At 35.0% G+C, this 20,047-nt stretch overlaps 1 protein-coding gene across 19 annotated transcripts in view; it reads right to left on the minus strand.

Moving 5' to 3' along the window:
* The window catches only part of Sox5 (SRY-box transcription factor 5), a 960,532-nt gene that overhangs the window by 173,112 nt on the left and 767,373 nt on the right, over positions 1–20,047 (minus strand). For all 19 annotated transcript variants that reach the window (XM_048787312.1, XM_048787308.1, XM_048787306.1 and 16 more), the window contains 2 exons: positions 19,195–19,367; positions 13,755–13,823 (listed from right to left, as the gene is read on the minus strand). In XM_048787312.1, the coding sequence (XP_048643269.1) occupies positions 13,755–13,823; positions 19,195–19,367 (242 nt within the window). The remainder of the gene's footprint in view (positions 1–13,754; positions 13,824–19,194; positions 19,368–20,047) is intronic.

The raw sequence follows: 20,047 nt of genomic DNA on the forward strand, positions 1-20,047 counted from the left end.
TATGTTAATTATTCTAACTCAGTACTACTCAACATGTTGGTCTTTGATGAGTCCAGAAGCTTATCCTGCAATGTAAACCTCTGAACAAACTGCCTCCTTCATCAAGAATGTCTTACAGGGAAGAGATGGTCAACTGAATACCAAGCTGCTTCCTCACTGAGGACCTGTAGCAGTTCACACTGGTCTGAGCTGCACACTGCCCTAACTCATTCTTCTGCCAGTGTAAGGCTTATTTTCAAGCATACCCTGAAGTTTTGTTTTTGTTTTTTTTACAAGAATGTAAACATTAGTAGTCTTCCATCCTATATTTCAGAAAAGTGAGATGATTGTCTTGTTCTAGAATTATATCCTTCAAACATGCAGTTGGCTGCTCACTGAATAATGAAGAGACTACACATTAAGCTTAGCCTGCCAGACAGGCTCAAGTCAAAAGCTTGAAGGATTCACCATGGGTATTTTTTATTGTGACCATACTTCCACATCTAAAATCAAGATACTTGGTATGGCAGAAACGTGCATTTATGGATTATCAAATTGAAGTAAATTATTCAAATTGACATCATGATATCCACAGACAGGTTAAAATCATTGAGGGGAGATTACCTCCATCTTTTATTAGGAATCCTAGAATATAAATGAAGAATAACTCATGGGATACATAGGCAAGATATCTGAAATGTAAGTGTCCTAGAAAATTTAGAGGAGTATATAAATATACTGTACACATAAGCCTAATTGCTGAATACAAAAAAAAATAGGCATTTCCTATTTGTTGAACTTGAAGTGGAGTAAATCTATATATTCTTTCTTTTGAATAATCTCAAAATTATGTTTAAAGTTAAAAAAAGCATACCATAATGGTTATATAACCATTCTGTTTCAGTTAGATATGGCAGAATATTCTAAATGTACACTTTAAATATTAAATATTTACACAAGAAGGGAAGAGGAAGAATGAGAGTTAAGATTTTCATAAGGGTGAAAATTATTATCTACATAAGTAGATGACACTTTTCTTATTCAGGTGCTCAAGGTAACCATTTGATCAAAGTTAGCTGCTCACATAAATAATGTTGGAAATCCATGAAAATGTGTTTTAAAATTTGGGTGCTTCAAACTATGAGGAAATTTACCCACAAATGTGTGTAAATGTTTTAACCACTGATTCGTTTCACAAATTGTGACCTTAAGACAATGTGTTTCCCTTTACCCCTTCCAGCTACTTGCTTGTGGGACAACTTTTGCCTCTCTTCATATACACATATCCATATACCACATTTTTACATACATTACTTCGTTTTAAAACGTCTTTTAGTGCTTCTGAGTCTGACTGATGTAAGATGTTATTTTGAACATGCCAAAGCATCTAAGCAGCTCCAGCCTTTTCTTTTCAGCCCGCATTCCTTGATAAGTGGCAAAGCTTCCCACTTATCAGTCACTCAAAGTGACTGTAGCTGTCAGTTGTGTACAAAGCGCAATCAGTTTGGAAGCGGAGACACCAGCATTTTTCTTCTCAGCTTGAAGCAAACACGTTTTGACTGCTAGTCATTCAATTTTAAAGCATCCTCAATTAGGGGCGGATGAAGATATAAAGAAAACACATCCTAAACACCTCCACCAGGCAACAGAAAAATTTTATTGTTATCTCTTGATTTACCTTACGGCAGCCTCATCCCTCCTCTTTTTCTGGCTGCATGACATATGTGCTCATGACAACACACTCTCTATCTTGAAAAGACTGCAATAGTATATTATAGAAACACTCTGGGACACCTCTGGGGGAGCCTGTTTATGTTTTCTTTTTCATGCTCCCTCTTTTACTCCTGAATCACTACATATAAAATCAAATAACTTACTTTTAAAATTAAAATTCAATCTTTTAGACTCACTCTCTTTATGTGTGATCAACTTTTTGTTCAATGGAAACTTAAAATGCAACTGAATAATGAGAAGAGAGGAGGAAAAAAGCTGGTCAGAGAAAAGAACTATAGTAGGGAGAAATTAAAATTATAAGGGTAAAGGAAATAACTAGTAGCTATGTCAGATGGCCCAGTACTAGGTAAGAATGTAGGCATGGGCAAAGTCAGGAAAAGGAATACAGAAGTTGAAAGGGAATACAAAATGTAGTCAGAAATAAATGGTGCTTATAGAAGAAAATTCTTAAAAATATATATTTTTGGCAATAAACAGGGAAGACAAAGGAAAGGTAAATTAATGAAAAAAAGACAGAGATCAGAGTCTGTGTGCACATGACTAAAATACACACACATACACACACACACACACATATATATATACACATATATCAATTAATATAAATCTGTGATTTATCATATGTGTATCATATCAAAAACTCTCTCACTAGTTTATCTTTTTGATTATTCATATAGGTATATTATGAATGTAGTTTACCTCTTTCAATTTCCTATTTAGGTATAACAAGCACATCAACCAAGGATTGGGGATGTGGCCTAGTGGTGGAGCACTCATACAGCATGCACAAGGCCCTGAGTTAGTCCCAGCACTGGAGAAAAACCAAAGTGTATCAACCAAAAAGTAATCTCTTTTTAAAGAGATGCTTATCTTTTATACACACAGCACTCATTCATGAAGATTTAGTTATATGCAATATTTACTTACGTGGAACACATCATTTCCTTATTTATAAATATTTATTTTCTCCATCTATAAAAGAACAATCTCTCATCTTGTTTACTGTAGAAAGCAAAGTGAAATTACTTTAAAAAAAATCCTGGTGTATTGGCCAATTTGTTAGGTTTAACTCAGTTTGATAAGAATAATTAGTCGTATTTTCTAGAGATTATCTGAATTAAATTGCTCATTACTATACTTGCAAGGAAACAGAAAAAAACGCACACACACACACACACACATTCACTCTTTGGTTCTACTGACAATAAAATAATGTCATAACCTGCCTATTCTCATGTTCATGGGGATGACTGAAAATAGCCATGTTCTTCATAAGCAATGAACTGGTCTTCATCATAACTACAGCACAAAATGATCACAATGAATGCTGTGATATGTATGTCAAGCCAGAAAGTTATTGGGATAGAATGACAATTCAAAGGTGGTATAAATTATATAATTAAAAAATTCATGGCCCAGAAATGTTATCTAAGATTACTAATTTGAAAGTTTATAGATGGAATAAAGGGAAAATCACTACTGGAGCTACTCATCTTTAAGCTGGGAGATACCTACATACCTTCAACAGGTTGATAGGGTTGTAAATAACATACAATGAGTCAGTTATCTACTTTTTGATGTTTATCATACATCTATATTATTTCAATCTCTTGATCAATGTAAAATTATCTTCTTCCTTATTATATTGCATACTACATATTCAGTAATGGTATCTCACTTAATTCAATAATTATGTTTTCGGTTTTTAGATGCCAGGACCTATTATGGGTACATGGCTACAGCATTGAGCATGACTGATGAAATCTTTGACCCCTCAGAAATTACTGATGGATGGCTAGGGTGTATTGTAGTGGTGATCAGGGTAAAATGAAAAGCAAATAAATATACTTGTTTACTTGGTAGGGAAGATAAAAGGCAGGCTGCGGTAATTGATTGAGAAGATGACAAGTACTATTTTGGATTAGGTTTTCAGAGGTGACCTCCCTGAAAGAATGGCATTTGAAGAGACCTGAATGAAGTGAGGCTCTGAGTTATAGAATGAATCAAAAAAGAGCATTCTGGACCTTGAGAATAATAAATGCAAATGCCCTGATACTAGAATATCCTTAGCATGCTCCAGGACACCAAGGACAGGTATGTAGGGTGGAGGGAATGAAGGATTGCTGGAGAGATGGAAGTGGCCCAATCAAATGAAGCCTGATAGGCTGGGGAATAGATTGTGAATTTATTTTCAAAGAAAATTATTTTGAGCTTGTTTACAGAACCATCAGATTTAAAAGAGCACTCTAGGAGCTATGTGAAACATCTTCTCAGAAGGTCAAAGGAAGAGGCAGGTGACAGATGGCTAAGAACTTACTGCAGTAGTCTAAGTGAGAAATGATGGTGACTTTGGCTAGACTGTTAGTGGGAGAAGTTGGTCAACAGATTTTGAAGATAAAACCAATGATGATGGATTATTTGCAAGGTACGAGAGACTAAAAGGATTCAAGGATGGCCCTAAGTTATGGGTCATGGCATATCGCAAGTGGTACAATATTCAAAGATAAGCAAATTAAGAAAGAATGAGTTTGAAGAGTTTAATTGAAGGATATATTTTGGAAATGTAAATTTGAGATGCCTATTAGATTTCAATTTAAATAGAATTGATAGGCACTTGGATATTTTATTCAGAAGTCCAAGAGATAGGTCTAAGGTCCAGAGAACAATGTTGATGTGTTACCTTTAGAATGGCATGCAAAGCAATTCACAAATGAGACTGTGTAGGAAGTAACATCAATAAAGATGTCAGATGATGAAGCAATGTAGCCTTTTACGGATAGGAACAGGAGAACATACAAAACAAGAGAATGGGGAATATGAAGTTAAAAAGAAAGCAAATTGTGTGTGTGTGTGTGAGTGTGTGTGTGTGTGTGTGTGTGTGTGTGTATGGGGGGTGAGGTGGCCAAATGAATAGTGCCCCAAGAAAGTAAGAGGGATTGACTTTCTCAAATGTTTCTGTGAGTTCACTGCAGAAGCTATCTCAGCATTTCCTTTTGCTTCTCCTTTAAAGGAAAACTACACATAATCCTATTGTCATATGGTATCCTTATTCCCTATTTATCTTTTGTTTCCCATTTTATTCACCTGTTTGCCCTTCTTGTTGGAAGAAAAATAGAACAAAATAATAACCATGTGCATATACACACATACATGCAAGCAAAAAGTAAATTAGTTTCTTATTGTCATTTTATTTAGAGCTGTGTTTAAATTTACCAGGAGAAGCTCAAAAGTGAAGTTAAGACTCTCTAGCTAACAGCAGCAAAATTTCCATGTGTTAGGGATGCTTGGAATGTGTGGCGGAACTGTACTCTCCACAGAACACTTTATATTAACATTATATCAATTTCATGGGCATTTAATTTTATACCTAAATTTTAATTCTCTTTAAATATAGGAGATAGAAATTGTTTATAAAGATTTTGTGAGTACTCCCCTCTATCATATTTGTTTTATTACCCCAACATGTGAATTTAGGTGATATAAACAGTGATTCACTTTAGGCCAAAACTGACTTCTGGTCCAAATTCTCCAAATATTTCTGTTGTTGTTGACTTGCTTTGTTTTTCATTGTTTCCTAGAATTTGATGAGTATTTTTACAGGGTCTTATCTAAGTACTAGGACCCTAGAGTTTGTTACCTGATAGGTCATGAGCTACAGAGCCTCAGTGAAAAACAGTGTTCAACTTTGTCCATAGGTAATTTTGTTTGGGAACAGGTTGGAAAGTCATGGTAAAACTGCCATCAGCCTGCTTTCTGGCCAGTCTCAGAGATTCTGGAATAAAATCTTAAAACTGTGAAAAAACTTAAAAATTGAGAAAAAGAAGCTGTTTCAGACTCATGGCCAATTTGGGTAAAACATTGCCCCGTGCTAAAGTCCACTGGTTCTTTGGCTCTATGATTTCCATTCACATTCAGACTTCTCTTCCCTAGAGCATGGCAGTAACTAAAGACTAGACAATTATCTGAATATATTAAATGAACCCAGGATTCACTTCAGAAATGATACTGAAAAGAATGAACAAAGAAGAAACCCAGAAAATGGCATAGGAGTGGTATAACAACAACAACAAAAAGCAACAAGGAAGTCTGAGGTTTCGCATTAATATGAAGAAGAAGGGGGTGGGGAGAAAGAGATGCCCTTCCTGAAATCAAAATTTTCAAGTGTTTTTCATGAGGAGCCCAATTCAGGATGAATTGTAAAAGCAGGACTACAACTTTCAAACACTGATCTCAGCATCTTTTCAATACAGTCATTAACTTAAGAGCAATATCAGCTCTGTTATTTTAATAAGGTCTCAATAATGGTGTTCAAATGTTTAAAAATCAAAATTATATAATTCTATATAGATATTAACTATTATTGTTTGATAAATTCATCAGAAAACCAGAGGCCAAAGGGAATTCTAGAGAAGTGATCTATTCTTAAAATCTGGAGAAATTTGGGGAGATAATAAGATCAACATCATGATGGAGAAAAGTGATAAAGATTAAAGAAAAAGCAATTGAAAACCCTACAAAATCACAAAAGTGCATAGAAAGAAACATGGAGTACACTATTAAAGTATCCAGAAAACAAGCAAAAACCATTTATATTCAAATGTAAAGTACTGGTATTCAACTTTCAGAGTTAACAAACAAGTAAAATAAACATATGTATATTCAGAGTAAACATACAGAGGAAAAATGAGCAATTTTTATTTTATTTTATCTTATTCATATTATTTATTTGTTTTTCTGTCTAGTGATACTAGGGTTTGAACCTGGGGGTCCTCTACCACTGAGCTACATTCCCAGTCCTTTAAAACAGTTTTTTTTTGTTTTGTTTTGTTCTTGGTTTTTGATACAGAACCTCTCTAAGTTCCTGAGGCTGGCCTTGAACTTGTGGTCCTCCTGCCTCAGTTTTCTGGATCACTGGACATTCACAGACATTCACCACCATGTCCAGCTCAGAAATGTGCAGCTGAAATAGGATGCTCATCTGATAAGACAGATATCAAGAGACACTATACTTGCTTGAACAAGAAGTAAGTAAACTAAAGTTTAAAAGTTTATGCTAGAAGAACTTAACTATATACAATTATTTCATGAGAAATAGGCAAGGAAATTAAAGAGGATATCAGAGTTGCTATCACTGACTTAAAAAAATCTTTATATTCTAGATTACTAATATTTAAAGTTGATAAATCAGAAGTATTACTATAATTTTATTTTTTTAGTATATAGAACTAAATACTAGAAGACCAATTAAAAATGAAACTTAATAATTTTCAAGTGACTCAAGAGTGTAAGAATTGGATACAGTGTAGAGGAATGGGCTCAGGAGGTTTGTTCCCATTACTTTCCTGAACTCATGTAGCATATGTTAATATCAGTAAAAATTAAACTATAGATGCACATTGATCTATTTGTACACCTCTGTATATAGAGTCAGGTTTGCCTGGACAGAGAAATAATACGAATGACTAGAATCAATGACAGGTAATCACCAGGAGACCTGTTAAAAAAGAATAAAAACTTTAGGAGTTCAGAGTGTCCCTTCTGAGTAAAAGGACAGACCTACAGTCATTTAGCTATTCTTACTGCTCCTCTAAGAAAGGCCACTGGTTTTCTCAAGTGGAAGTTGCAATTCCAGAACATATAAAAAAAAAAAAGGGAAAAGTTGTCCTCAAAGCTCTTTCTATCTCCACATTTCCTCTTCTAATCATCTCTCTGAATGCCAAGAAATTATATGTTGTCCAGTTCTGGTATATTTTACACTTCCTACAACAAAACATGAGACAGAGCTCAAGGAGTTAATGCATTTCCTTCTCAGGCTAAAACCTAACCTTAATTGCATGGTATTTATTCTTGGCATTTCCAGTCTCCCAAAGAGACAAGGTTACATTGTAGTCTCTTTGTGCTCATGTGTGTTTGTGGGGTCTTGTTGAGGGGGGGTAAAATGCTTCCAACTTACCACACTCAGAGAAAGAAATCATAAATCAGCAGGTCAGTCAGGTACTGTTATTTCACCTTTAACGTTATTATGTTTTCAATACAATATTTCAATGGATTTCTTTCTGCATAATAATTTATCAAGAATTACTAAAACTCTAATGAGCTCAGAGAACTCTGGCTCCAATAAAATGAAACCTTTATCACAAATTGGTTGAGCCCATGACTGCAACTTAATCATTCAATTGTATATAAGTCATGTTGTATTTTTATGTTGTAGGAATAAGTTCCCAGGGAAATAAAACTCATTTTAAAACTTTGGGCCATTAAGCTTTCAATGGTAGAAAACTGGTGAAATAAAATTGAACTGGGCCAAACCTCAGAACACTTGGAATCCAGCCACTGTTCCACAAGTAACAGTTCATGTGACACTGGGAAAATCTTCTGGCCTTTTAGTTTACAAATGTAAAAATGAGATATAGGTCTAAATAAAGTTTTTTTTATATAAAAAAAACTCTTTATAAAGTCATAAGAATTTGAAACACTAAAGAGATTTCAGTGACTACCATCAAGTAGATTTTATATGTGTGTGTGTTTTCCTAGAAATTCTTTTCTGACTTAGGCCAAAAATTTCAGCATCATGGGCTCACTACATATCAGGCATGATCCCACTTAGTCTAGAGTAACCATACATGTTTTAGGTATTATATTCTCATTTTAAGAATGATAATAATGGAACTCAGAGCAAGGAAGCAATTTTTCCCAAATCACACAGCAGATAAGGTATAAAGATACAAAGCCTGGAATTGGGTATATTTAATTCCAGGACACTGCTCTCAGTCTTTTAAAAAACAAAACAAAACAGCAACAAAACTAATGCAACTGAAATTGTATTTCATTAAGTTACATATAACACTATCACACCTAAAGAAAGAAGTTCTTTCCTATAACATACTATGGAATGCACACTGCCCAACTAAAGACATAAGAGAGCAAACAGAAACACTTGTCCTACACTTACTCCAGATGGAATCAGTGACCCAGCTCTGACTAATCCTGCTCAGGCTTACCTGGTGAACCAGGAACAATAAAGGGGTTATTAATACCAATTCTTTTGCTCCATGGGAACATAATGAACAATAGTTAGAAACATTTGTCAGAGGAGAAACACAGTAAATTTTTGGAAATCTCTCATGAAGTTTTAAACCGTGACCTCTCAGTATGGGAATTGTGATAAATGTGCAGTTAAAAAGAAAAACAATATCTTTAAGTTGTCCTTTAAAATATCTTAAGTGGATTTCTCAGGAGAGCATATTGTTGGATTAACCCTACTAGCTGAGGACAATAACCTAAAATTCTATTAAGTGCTATTGAAAAAGGCTAAGAAACTTATAGCTAGGATATGGTTCTTACACTCAGGTTGGAGCTATAGAAACCCTGTCTCATCAGAAGCTTCAAGAATCAAAGGAAGTTAGGTCTCCAGGAACACTCAATTTATTGTTGTAATGGAAGCTGAGTAGAGGTCACTCATTTACTTGCTTTATAAAAGGTTTTTGTGACACAGAATCAGGTCAAGATGAGCCATTATGCTTGCTTGGTTCATTATTTGAAACATAAACCATCTAAGAATCAATAACAGTTTGAGCTAATGTAAAAAGGGAATGAAGAAACAAAATTACTAAAAGATAGGTGCTTTAGACTACTCCACATACAAAGAAAAAAAAAGAAAAGATTTCCGTCTAACAACAAAAACAAAGCAAAACAAACTGGAAGAGACATTATTCTGAAATATTTACAAATTTTATCTCATTTATTAATGTGCATTAAAAGTTAGCTAAATATAGCAAAGGCAATACAAAACTGTTCTTAGAAGGTTAATAAATAAAAATATTGGAGATATTGCTGAGTAGTAGAAAAAAAAGACTGAAACTGCTTGGTGTTCTAAATGTCATAGAAAGGGACATGGTGTTGAAGGATAATAGATCATGCTTCTAATATTAAACATGATTTTATTTGTACAGTAAACTTATTTGTGACATTGCAAAAAAAAAAAAAAAAAAAACAGAAAACTTAATTCTTCTTTTAATCCTAATAAATAAACCTGGCAGAAGATAGTAACCCTACAATGTTTTAAAAGGAGGAACTGGAGATTTAATTTTCAGTCCAATTCGAATTATGCAATTTTAAAGCTGAAGTTGTTTTTAAGAAAATAATCACAGTTCATAAAGAACTGATCTTAAGCAATTAAATAAAACTGGCTTATGTCAGATTCTTATAATATTTTTTCTTTAAATATATAACTGTAAAATAAAATTTACCATCACTCTTTTCATCAAGGGATGGGAAGACAGAAGTAATAGGCTAAGAAAATTTTTAAATAAACTAGTGTATTAGACTATATGAATATTATAGAGACAAATATGAAAAATTTTGTATATGATATATTTTTCATAGAATAAAGATATCTAAAACAACCTCTCTTTTACAGATCTCATGAAAGGAATGAAGGAAATGTTATGGGAATATAATCTTTCCAACATTATTTAACATGTCCATCAAGTGAAATTGGCCTGTTTTTTTAAGAAATCAATCTAATCCATTTAGCAGATCACCTTTATTAATAACTGGACACAGTTAATGTCTTTGAATTTATAATTGAAACAAAAATTTTAGAGCTAGTTAAATTAAAGACCATAAAACACTCTAGTTTTCTGTTTCATCAATGAAGAAACTGGAATTCATTGTTTTCTAAGGTCTAGAACAAGAATAATTGTATAAAACAGTGAAGAAAATGTGATCAAGATGAATAATGTAAGTTGGTATGCTTATTTCTACAAGGTAACAGGCTATGTATTTAACAAAGAAAAAAAAAAGAAGTAGTTCAAAATACCAGATAAATATTTATAAGTATTTTCAAATATCAAATAATATTTAGTCTCTAGCAAATCTTACTGAGCACTTGATTGCATATCCATTTTTTTCTCAAGAATTTTACAACAATATTTGTTTCAAGTGTGATTCATCAAAAGTAGTGAACTCTACATTTACCCTTTTCTTCCTTGTCTTAGGCTACCAAGGAAAAGGAGGAAGAGGGAGAAAAGGTGAAAAGAGAAGACGTTCTAAAGAGCTATGTGTAAGGATTTATATGGGGAGAAAATGACTGTTCTAGTTTCAGTTTTCTGTTTCTGTATATGCTGGGACATCAGTTCTTTCCATCATTGTTGTAACAACCTGTTAGCAAACTAAATAATTCAAATGGACTGTGATTTTTATAACTGTGAAGTGTTTCTAAGGCTTCCCCCAAATTAACAATTTACAAAATATATTTTAGAACTATGCTTTTAGTTGATGAATACATTAGAAGCTGTGAAAATTAATTCCTTTCAGATTGGCAGTCTAGCTCAGAATTTACTATTGATTGCCTGAAATATTCCCTATTTCTTAAACCATTTTTTAAACAATAACAACTTCGATTTTGACTCTGCTGGTTTCACTTATCTGTGCTATCCTTAGAAAGAGGATATATATATACACATATATGATACCTCAAGATCAATCTCTCTTTTTCGTTTTTCTTCTCTGCAGTAGGGGGAATTGAACCCAGGTGTACTTTACCTCTGAGATACACCTCCAGTTTTTTTTTTTATTATTTAATTTAAAGATTGAAACAGGGTGTCCCTAAGTTGCCTAGGCTGGCCTCTTTCCATCCTCTGGCCCCATCAGCCTCCTAAGTAATTGGAATTACAGGCGTTTTCCACTGTACCCAGTGATACCTCAATATCTCTTAAATTATCCCCCCGAATTACTCTCAATGTCATGTTATTTCCTTTAGGAAATTTATTTTTCACTCTGTGAACTGGTGGAGGTTAGCACCTTAACATTTTGGCCAAATAGAAATTCTAAGCTTTTAAAATTTTTTATACCTGGTAAAATTTGTATAAACAGAAAATTTTGTAATGATCCTGCCTACTAGTAATTAGATATGTGATCTTAGGCAAGTCATTAAACTTGGCTTTAACTCTCTGGAATACATTTTCTGTCATTACATCATTTCTAGTACAGAAAATGTTAAGGTATTTTCATTTCAAAACTGCTTATTGCTCTGGAGCAAGAAGACTATTCACTTCAATATTCTGACACTATAACAGATTTAAAATCTACACTATGAATGTAGTGGTCATAATTGTGGATCATTTCTCCAAAAAACACTAAATGTTGACTAATGTAAATGGTCAAAACACAACATTTCTTGAGTCTTGAACTACTTATAAGTTTAGATGTATTTTTCCACTTGTGTTTAAAAGACTTAGTCTCACAGAAATGACAAAATTTTAAAAATATTAGTAACTTTTTCAAATTGCAGTCAAACTAGGTGACTTTCCATATTGCTGAACATGGAATTATATCTTATTTGTAATTAAAGCATGCCATAATTTTAATATCTTTTCTTATAATTTATTCTTTTTAAATACACATGGCAGTAGAGTATATTTCAACATATTATGCATACATGGAATATAACTTATTCTAATTAGGATCAATTCTTGTTTTGTATGTGAATGTGGAGTTTCACTGGTGGTATATTAATATATGAACATAGGAGGGTTATTTCTGACTCATTCTACTATCTTTCCTATTCCCATCTTTCCTCCCTTCCCTTCATTCCCCTTTGTCTAAAATTTAAAACATTTTAAATGCAGATAACTTGGTGCCATCAGCCAAAACAAATATGCATAGTCAGTGTGCTTTGAACAATAGGAAGTCCAAAGAACAGTTTTAAACCACAGAGTTCAATAACTGTGCTCCAGATATGAATAGATAAAAGCATGTCAGAAATGTGTTGCTCATAATAACAATTATGGAAGACAAAGACCCCTGGCTGGAACATCTTACCCATGTTCCACTGTCCCACTGAAGCTTTCACTGGCTCATTAAAATTCCAGGTAACAAGGAAGAACAAACACTGATTTGTCTATGTAGCTGAGGGTAAAGAAATCGCATGCACCTGACCCAGTTAGATAAGTTTGTTAGGGAGAGGTTTTGTTGCCAAAAACTTAAAAACATGGCTAATACATGAATAAAATAATTTTGAAAGGTCTGCTTCTGTCTTCTATGATATTTACAGGTAATAAAATGCTATATTCTCAGGGAATAATTTCAAAAGAATGATGAATTTCTACACAAATGGGGAACATTTCAACTACAAATCCAACAGTTGCTTCGAGATACAGCATGTGACATAAGGTTGGAGTCATAGCTCCATGAATTATGAGACCCTGACAGTCACGGCAAGTAGGTGCTGAGTACTCACTATGTGCTGTGGCACTATGACAAGTCTCTTTATCTGTGATGTGACTTAATATTCATCAAATCTCTTTGAAGTAAGTAATTTTCAAAAAGGGAAACAAATTCTGTCAAAGTTCATGCTAGCAACAAAGAGTGAAAGCAGGACATACCTGGCAACTTATTTTTCCTTTCATTACCAGTACAGTTGCTTCTTTCCTTCTTTATTGATGTGCCTAATCACTGTGCACTTCCATACATGAAAAACATAGAGGACCATAGAGTCTTCAGACTTGGTTTCCCCAGGCAATACTATGGGTAAGGGCTGACATGAAGACCAAATCATCACCTTCCCTGTGTTCCACTCTGATGACACATAGCTCTTGAACAAACATTCAGTAAAAAAGCTCTCTGGCACTCTTTCTCTAACTGATAACCTTTGGTACCTTTCTGCTTCAGTTTCCTGCACCTACCCCATTAAGAACACTTACATTTTAAATACTAAAGCATAGAAGAACCAAAAAAAATAAATAACTCTAGAGAGACAAAATAAAATAAAGCATGGAGGAAATGAAATATTTCTCCATAATAATTTGTTCTCAGGATAAGATGAAAATCACTGGCAGACTGCTCAGACTGAAGCTCCCTGATACACTAGGGCCTGGGACAGTCATCATTTGCAAGATGTGTATGGCACATGAGACAACACGTCATGAATTAGGCTGAAAGTAAATTTTAGATTGGAAGTCATTCCAGTTAGGTCACATAAGAAACAAAAATATGTTGGTTTTTTTAATTGAAAGTGTATTGAAATTCTGATTTCTGACCTGGATCTGTTGCTGAAGCAAATTGATTTTGTGTTGTTGCTGCAGGAGTTGCTGCTGTTGTCTTGCAATCTGTGGAGAAACAGCACATGAAAAATTTAAAAATACATTGAAGTGATTGGGAAGAGCGGATTACCTACGTTTTGTTTCTCAGAGTTTTATCTTGATACTGATCAAGATGCTGAAAACAGATGTGTCCTGCCCCGAAATTATGGTCAAATCATCCTTAAGTAGGATCAAATAAGCATTTAGTCTCCAGAACTAGATATGTTTCTTTTGGCCTAAAATAAATGAAACCCAAGATATTTCAACAGTGATCTATCCCAGTAAGAAGCAGTAGGGATTCAAAGTCTCTCTTCCTGATGATATATTAAGAAGACACTGTTCTGACCTTTCAGCCCTTTTCTACAAAAGAAAGAGCATTGCACAAATGGGGTTGTTGTGACCAAGGAGTTCAGAGAAGCATACATTATAAAGAGACTAGATACAGTGACGTTTTTGATAACTTTTTTGTTGTTTTGTGATAAACACTGTTCTCATTTTAACTTTCCACAAACGTCTAAAGGCCAGCTCTCCAGAACATCCTATTCTAGGGGTATCTGTACCCATATTTCTCTACCAAAATGAGGTCACCAATCACCTCTATTAAATTCTGAAATGTGTTTTAATGATCACTTTTTAATGTTTCATCAGAATCTGACCCTCAAACACCTTTTATCAATCTTGAACTCTCTTCTGTGTTTTTTATGTCATAACATTTCCTTGTTTTTTTGCTACCTCTCCGCCTAGTGGCAGGATGCTGTGATCCTCTAAGGCTCAATTGTAGACACTATTCTTTACCCTCTGTGTGTACTTCTATATAGATGCCAAGTGCTTTGAAATCTGCTTCTCTGGTCTGCACCTTTGTTTTAAGCATTAGACCTATCTACCCAGAGACATACTCAAAGGTACTTTATGGTCAACAGATCCAAAACTAAAGTCAAGATTCAGTCCCCTGTGGTGTGGTCATTTTAAGTGTTTCCTATCCCATGGATGAGCAAGAGTACTCCCCTGTTACCCACAGTTTTAACAACCTCTGCACTTACTTAATACAGTGCCCCATCCTATGACTCCAAATTCATACTTTCTGTCTCCTGGGGAGAACTCCATACATTCAGTGAGGTTAAGGAGTACGCACAATTTGCTCCCTATTTGCACAGAGCCTGGTATAAAAGGGATACTGAATGAATATTTAATGAGAACACAAGAACTAATAGGTGAAGAGAAAATTTTAAATAATTTATTACATGATATGGAGTAGAAAGCCATCTCATGAGAATGCAACTTCTGGCCTCATGAAACCTACCACTCTTTTATAAATGAACTCTAGATCTCATTTTCACCAAAAATAAGTGATTCTCAGCACCATGATTTATCATATTTATCACAAAAATATGTCTATGAACCTCTGTGGTGGAAAATTAAAATTCAGGAAAACATTGATACATCACTGTGAGTAAAAGAAAAAAAAAACTCATGTGATGGGAATGGTTCTGCATGGCTATATTATGATTTTTATTTCCTTTGTGGACTTTGGTAAAATTATGATTTTTTATTATTTTTCATTTTATCATTGGAATATGGTAAAAAAAAAAGACCACTTCTGTTTTTTTTTCTCATAAAATGTAGAAAATGATAAAAACTAAACATCACTCATTTCCTTCAGTCTAGTTCTTCTCTTCCACATATAAGTACTTGAATTGATATTCAAATCCTTTTAACAATGTGGTGAGAACACCTAATGAACCAAGTCACACCTTCATGATCCTCCTGTGCTGAGCCACTGAGCCTTCTTCCTGGATTGCTGTAACAGACACCTATTTGTTCTTTGTCGGTTTGTCATCAGTCCCTACAGTAGATTACAAATCAGCACCCAGAGAGATCTTCCTATGATATAAGTTGTGTTGTGTTTTTCCACTTTCAAAACCTTTGTGCTCACTGAGAGCACAAGCTGTATACTATATAATGCCAGCAAACCCATATGATTCTTGCTACCTCTCTGGTTTCATCTCCTTTTCTCCCTGTCACTTCCTCACCATACTTCTCTCCTGTCTCTTGAATACACCAAGGATGCTGTTGCCTCTCAAGGCAAGTGCCAACCCCTGGGTCTTTGCACTTGCCTTCCCCTTTAATCTGGAACACACTGGCTCAATGGCCATGTGGCTCACTTCCTTTCTTCCTATTAGACTGCTCAAATGATACCTGGTCGATGAGTTCTTCCCTCAGTACTTTAAGAGAGCCTATCTTTGTACCTGATGCTCTCATCCCAATTACCTACTTTATTTTTCACCCTATTACATATTCATACATACTATAATTTAGTGGTTTATTTATTGTTTGTGAGGGATTTTGGTCTGCTTTACTCCCTTCAGTATTTCCAGTAATCAGAACAGAACCTAGCACTAAATTTGTGTTTAATAGATATTCATGGAATAGTGGAATGCAGAATGGAGCTCAGAATCTGGTGGGAAGGTTGATGGCGAAGTGGGCCCATTTACCTTTGTAAGGTACAGAGACCTGGGACATCCTGCCCTGAATAGGGAATCCTGGGAGGGAAATTCTCGAGAGAGGCAAGCCTGACCTGGATCTTCAAAGTATTAATGTCCTTCCTGGCAAGATCTGAAACTGCAGAATGGTGACTGTGCTAGCCAGCTCTGTACAGTAAAGGAGACTGGGAGAGCACAATGGGTTCTAGAAACTGGACCTGTAGCTCTCCTGAGGGACTGACTACCTCTCAGGCAGTAGAGGCAGCATTGCCAGGCATCTCTCCAACACTGGAAAGAAATTCTGGAAGGGGCCTCGGGTTTCTAAAGTTCCAAGGAAAATGGTCAGAGTTCTTCAGAAAGTAAAACATTCTAGAATCCCCATATGATACTCAGGAATGGGTCAGAGTGTGAAATAAAAAGAGTCTTCCTCTCTATTTGTGAATGCTTCAACTTTTCAGAAAAGTATTCCCTGAAAACCCTTAAAGTAAGTAGGTATTCTCTACAAAAACAACAACAACAACAACAAAAAAAAAACAAAACAAAAACATCTGAACCACAGTTTTCAGAGGCTCCTAGGATTCTCCAGAATTCAGGTGAGTGAAGACATTAAAAGCTAAGGATAGGAAACATGTTGTTTTTCTATAGGGTGACAGGCAAGCATTCTGAACTCGTTTATTGCAGAGCTCAGCAAGAAGAATGTGGGCCATATTTAGTAACTTGCCAACAAATCTTTAAGAAAAGTGATGAGACATTTCATTCAAAATAAAAATACCATCTCTTTAGCAGAAATGAACCATCAAGAAGAGGAAAATGAAAAAAAAAAAACAGGGGAGGGTAGTGTCTTCAAACTATTCAAAAGAAGTAATCTGAGTATTTCTTTACCTCTTTCAACTCTGCTAGTTTACTCTTTGAAAGTTGTTTTGAAGATTTTGCAAAGATGTGTAAACATACAAATACCCTTGATTAAATAGTGGCTGTTCTCCACTTGGGACATTGAGTGAACTGTGCCCAGGACATGGAACAAAGGGCTATAGCCGTGGAAAAGTGGCACCATCCCTGTATGGAAACTGACCCTATGGCACCCTCTATGTTACTTTCTCTTTTAATTCTTGCTACATATTTGTCAAATTTTACTGTCTGATTTCTGCTGAAACACTGTAGAAACTGCATTCTTAAAGGCAAATGATGAGAATCTAAATGGTAAAGCTAGTAGCTTCTAATCAATCTTAGAATGATAATTTTTTTGTAGCCTATTACCTCTTAAAAATCTCTGTTGTCTTTGGTTCTCCTGGTTCACAATACTGTACTCATAGCCCTCCTCCTGAATGGGACTGCTTCTGGGGTGTTCACTTTCCTTTCTGATAGCTACATGCCAGTGCTTCCCAGGAGGACATACCCTGAGTTACTATTTCTCATGATATCAATACTGTATTTCAGGGCCTATTAACCTGTGACTCCTCTGCATGAGACTCTCTGGCCCCAGGTACCAATATGGCTGCCTCTAGATTGTTGAGATCTGAGCTCAATTCCCACAGCTCCAGAAAGACATACCCAACCACCCAATCTAAGAAGTACTGCCTTGTCACATCAACCAATATTTATCACATTATTCTTCTTATATATCTCTGAGTTACTTTTCTTTGTCTAATACTGTTTTATTTATCTGTCCCTTTGTTAAATGTCTTTCCACTAGATTTAAGGAGCATTGTCTCTGTGGCTAATTGAGATACAACCTGAGCGATCAGCCCAGTGCCCAGCATATAAGAAGCACTGAATTACTACTTGTTGAATAAGTGAATGGATCTTATGTACTACAGTAGTGTAAACTACAGTCTCCAGGTAGATAATCTAAGAAACTTAGTTCAGCCCTTTTCTTCTACACTACTGATTGAATTTTCTAGCTGCCTTTCATATACCTCTAACTGCACAACCTGATATAAGCTTTAGTTCAGCATAATAAACCATTTTCACGTCTATATCTGCCCTCTGCCTGACCTTCCATATTGGTGGTATTCACCTTCTAGTCCGGCTCATCACTCTTCCTCTCCCTTTTGCCCACTCAAAAAATTCTACTGACCATAACTCTTCCACCTGTTCATTCCTGTCTCCTCTGTCTCTGTTAATTACCTTCTTAGTTTAGATTCACATAAATTATTATTTGAACTACTAGAATAGTTTCATCACTGAAAATTCTGTCCCCTAATTGTAATTCACTTCACTTTATTGAATCCTACCTATTACTCAGAGCATATTTAGAATGTCATCTTTCTAATAAATGTTTTTCAAAATGTTTCTGTCTGGAAAAATTTTCTTGACTCTTCATGGTTTTTTGGTACTTATGTCATGACCCATCAGCATTTATCTTGTTTATAAGTAGGGTATCCTTTACCCTAAATGCTTAGGACCAGAAGTGTTTTAGATTTCCAATGGTTGGGGGGTTTGGAATAGTTACATATACATAATGCAAAGTCTTGGTTTGGAGACCCAAGTCAAAACATGAAATTCATTTGTGTTTCTTACACATCTTAAATACCTAGTCCAAAGGTAATTTTATACAATATGTGAAATATGGCTGTGTTTTGACTGCAACCTGGAATCATGTGAAATTTTCCACATATGGCATCATGTCAGCACTGAAAAGTTTTGAATTTTAGAAAATTTCAGATTTTAAGATTTCTGATTATAGATACTCAACCTGTGCTTCTGTTTCTACCAACATAGTTAATAAGCTTCTTAAAATCTGTGTGTGTGTGTGTGTGTGTGTGTGTGTGTGTTTTGTTTGTTTTGCCTTTTTATTTACCTAGCTGGGGCTGGACGGAAGGGCTCTTATTCACCTTTGTATGCCTCAAATAGTGATTGACAAAAATCAAGCAAAACAACGTCTAAGGAACCCGACAGTACCTTTGGATCTTACTCACCTGCTCTTGTTGCTGCTTAGCCAGCTCCATTTGCTGGCGCTGTTTCTCAATCTGAGATGCAGCCAGTTTCTTCTGCTCATCGTGGGCAGCCAACAGCTGCTCTCGCAGACTTGTCAGCTGATTGATCATACCCATGAGCTGCCTCTCTTTCTCAGCTAGGCTTTCTGGAGTCCCTGAAAATAACGTGGTAACAAAACACAGAAGAGTAATGAGAAGAGTGATCTTTCAATGACAATGACTGTCGTATAAGGAACTAATTGAAGTATAAGGTTCGATCCTCATCTATATGAAAACATATGCTTACCTTTTTTTTTTTAGATTTTCCCTCAGTCATTAAACGTGATGGCTATTTCCCCTTTACTTAACATTAGAATGAACAAACATTTTAAAATCTTGACCACAATAATCTATTGCTTTTTTTGTTTTTACTCTACAAATAAATTAAAATTTTTTTGGCTGAGCATCTACTACTTTTAGTGTTCTATGCTGTTCTGCAGGGAATAAAAGATGCCTAAAGCAGTTTTTGACCCTAGTGTTTCGATTACTGAAAGAGGCAATAGAAAGACATGAAAAATTAATGGCTTATAATTTTTAAGAGATCAAAGCATTATTATCAGTGATAGGATTCTCCTTTCTTTTACAAAAGAATCCTGAAGATTCAGAACTAAGAAATCCTTCCTGAAAAAAGCAGGAAATTTGGGGGGTTTGAGGTGCTGCCCGTACTAGAGTGGCACATGCTAAGTGTGTGATAGATCCTGGCTATTTGTCTAATCAAGTTTTAGACAGTTTTATCATATACCCTCAGAGGCTATCTTCGAGAATAGAATCCACTCAACAGAGCAAGTATTCAAGT

The sequence above is a fragment of the Marmota marmota genome, unplaced genomic scaffold (assembly GCF_001458135.2).
Source record: "Marmota marmota marmota unplaced genomic scaffold, marMar, whole genome shotgun sequence".
In the NCBI taxonomy this organism is placed as follows: Eukaryota; Metazoa; Chordata; class Mammalia; order Rodentia; family Sciuridae; genus Marmota; species Marmota marmota.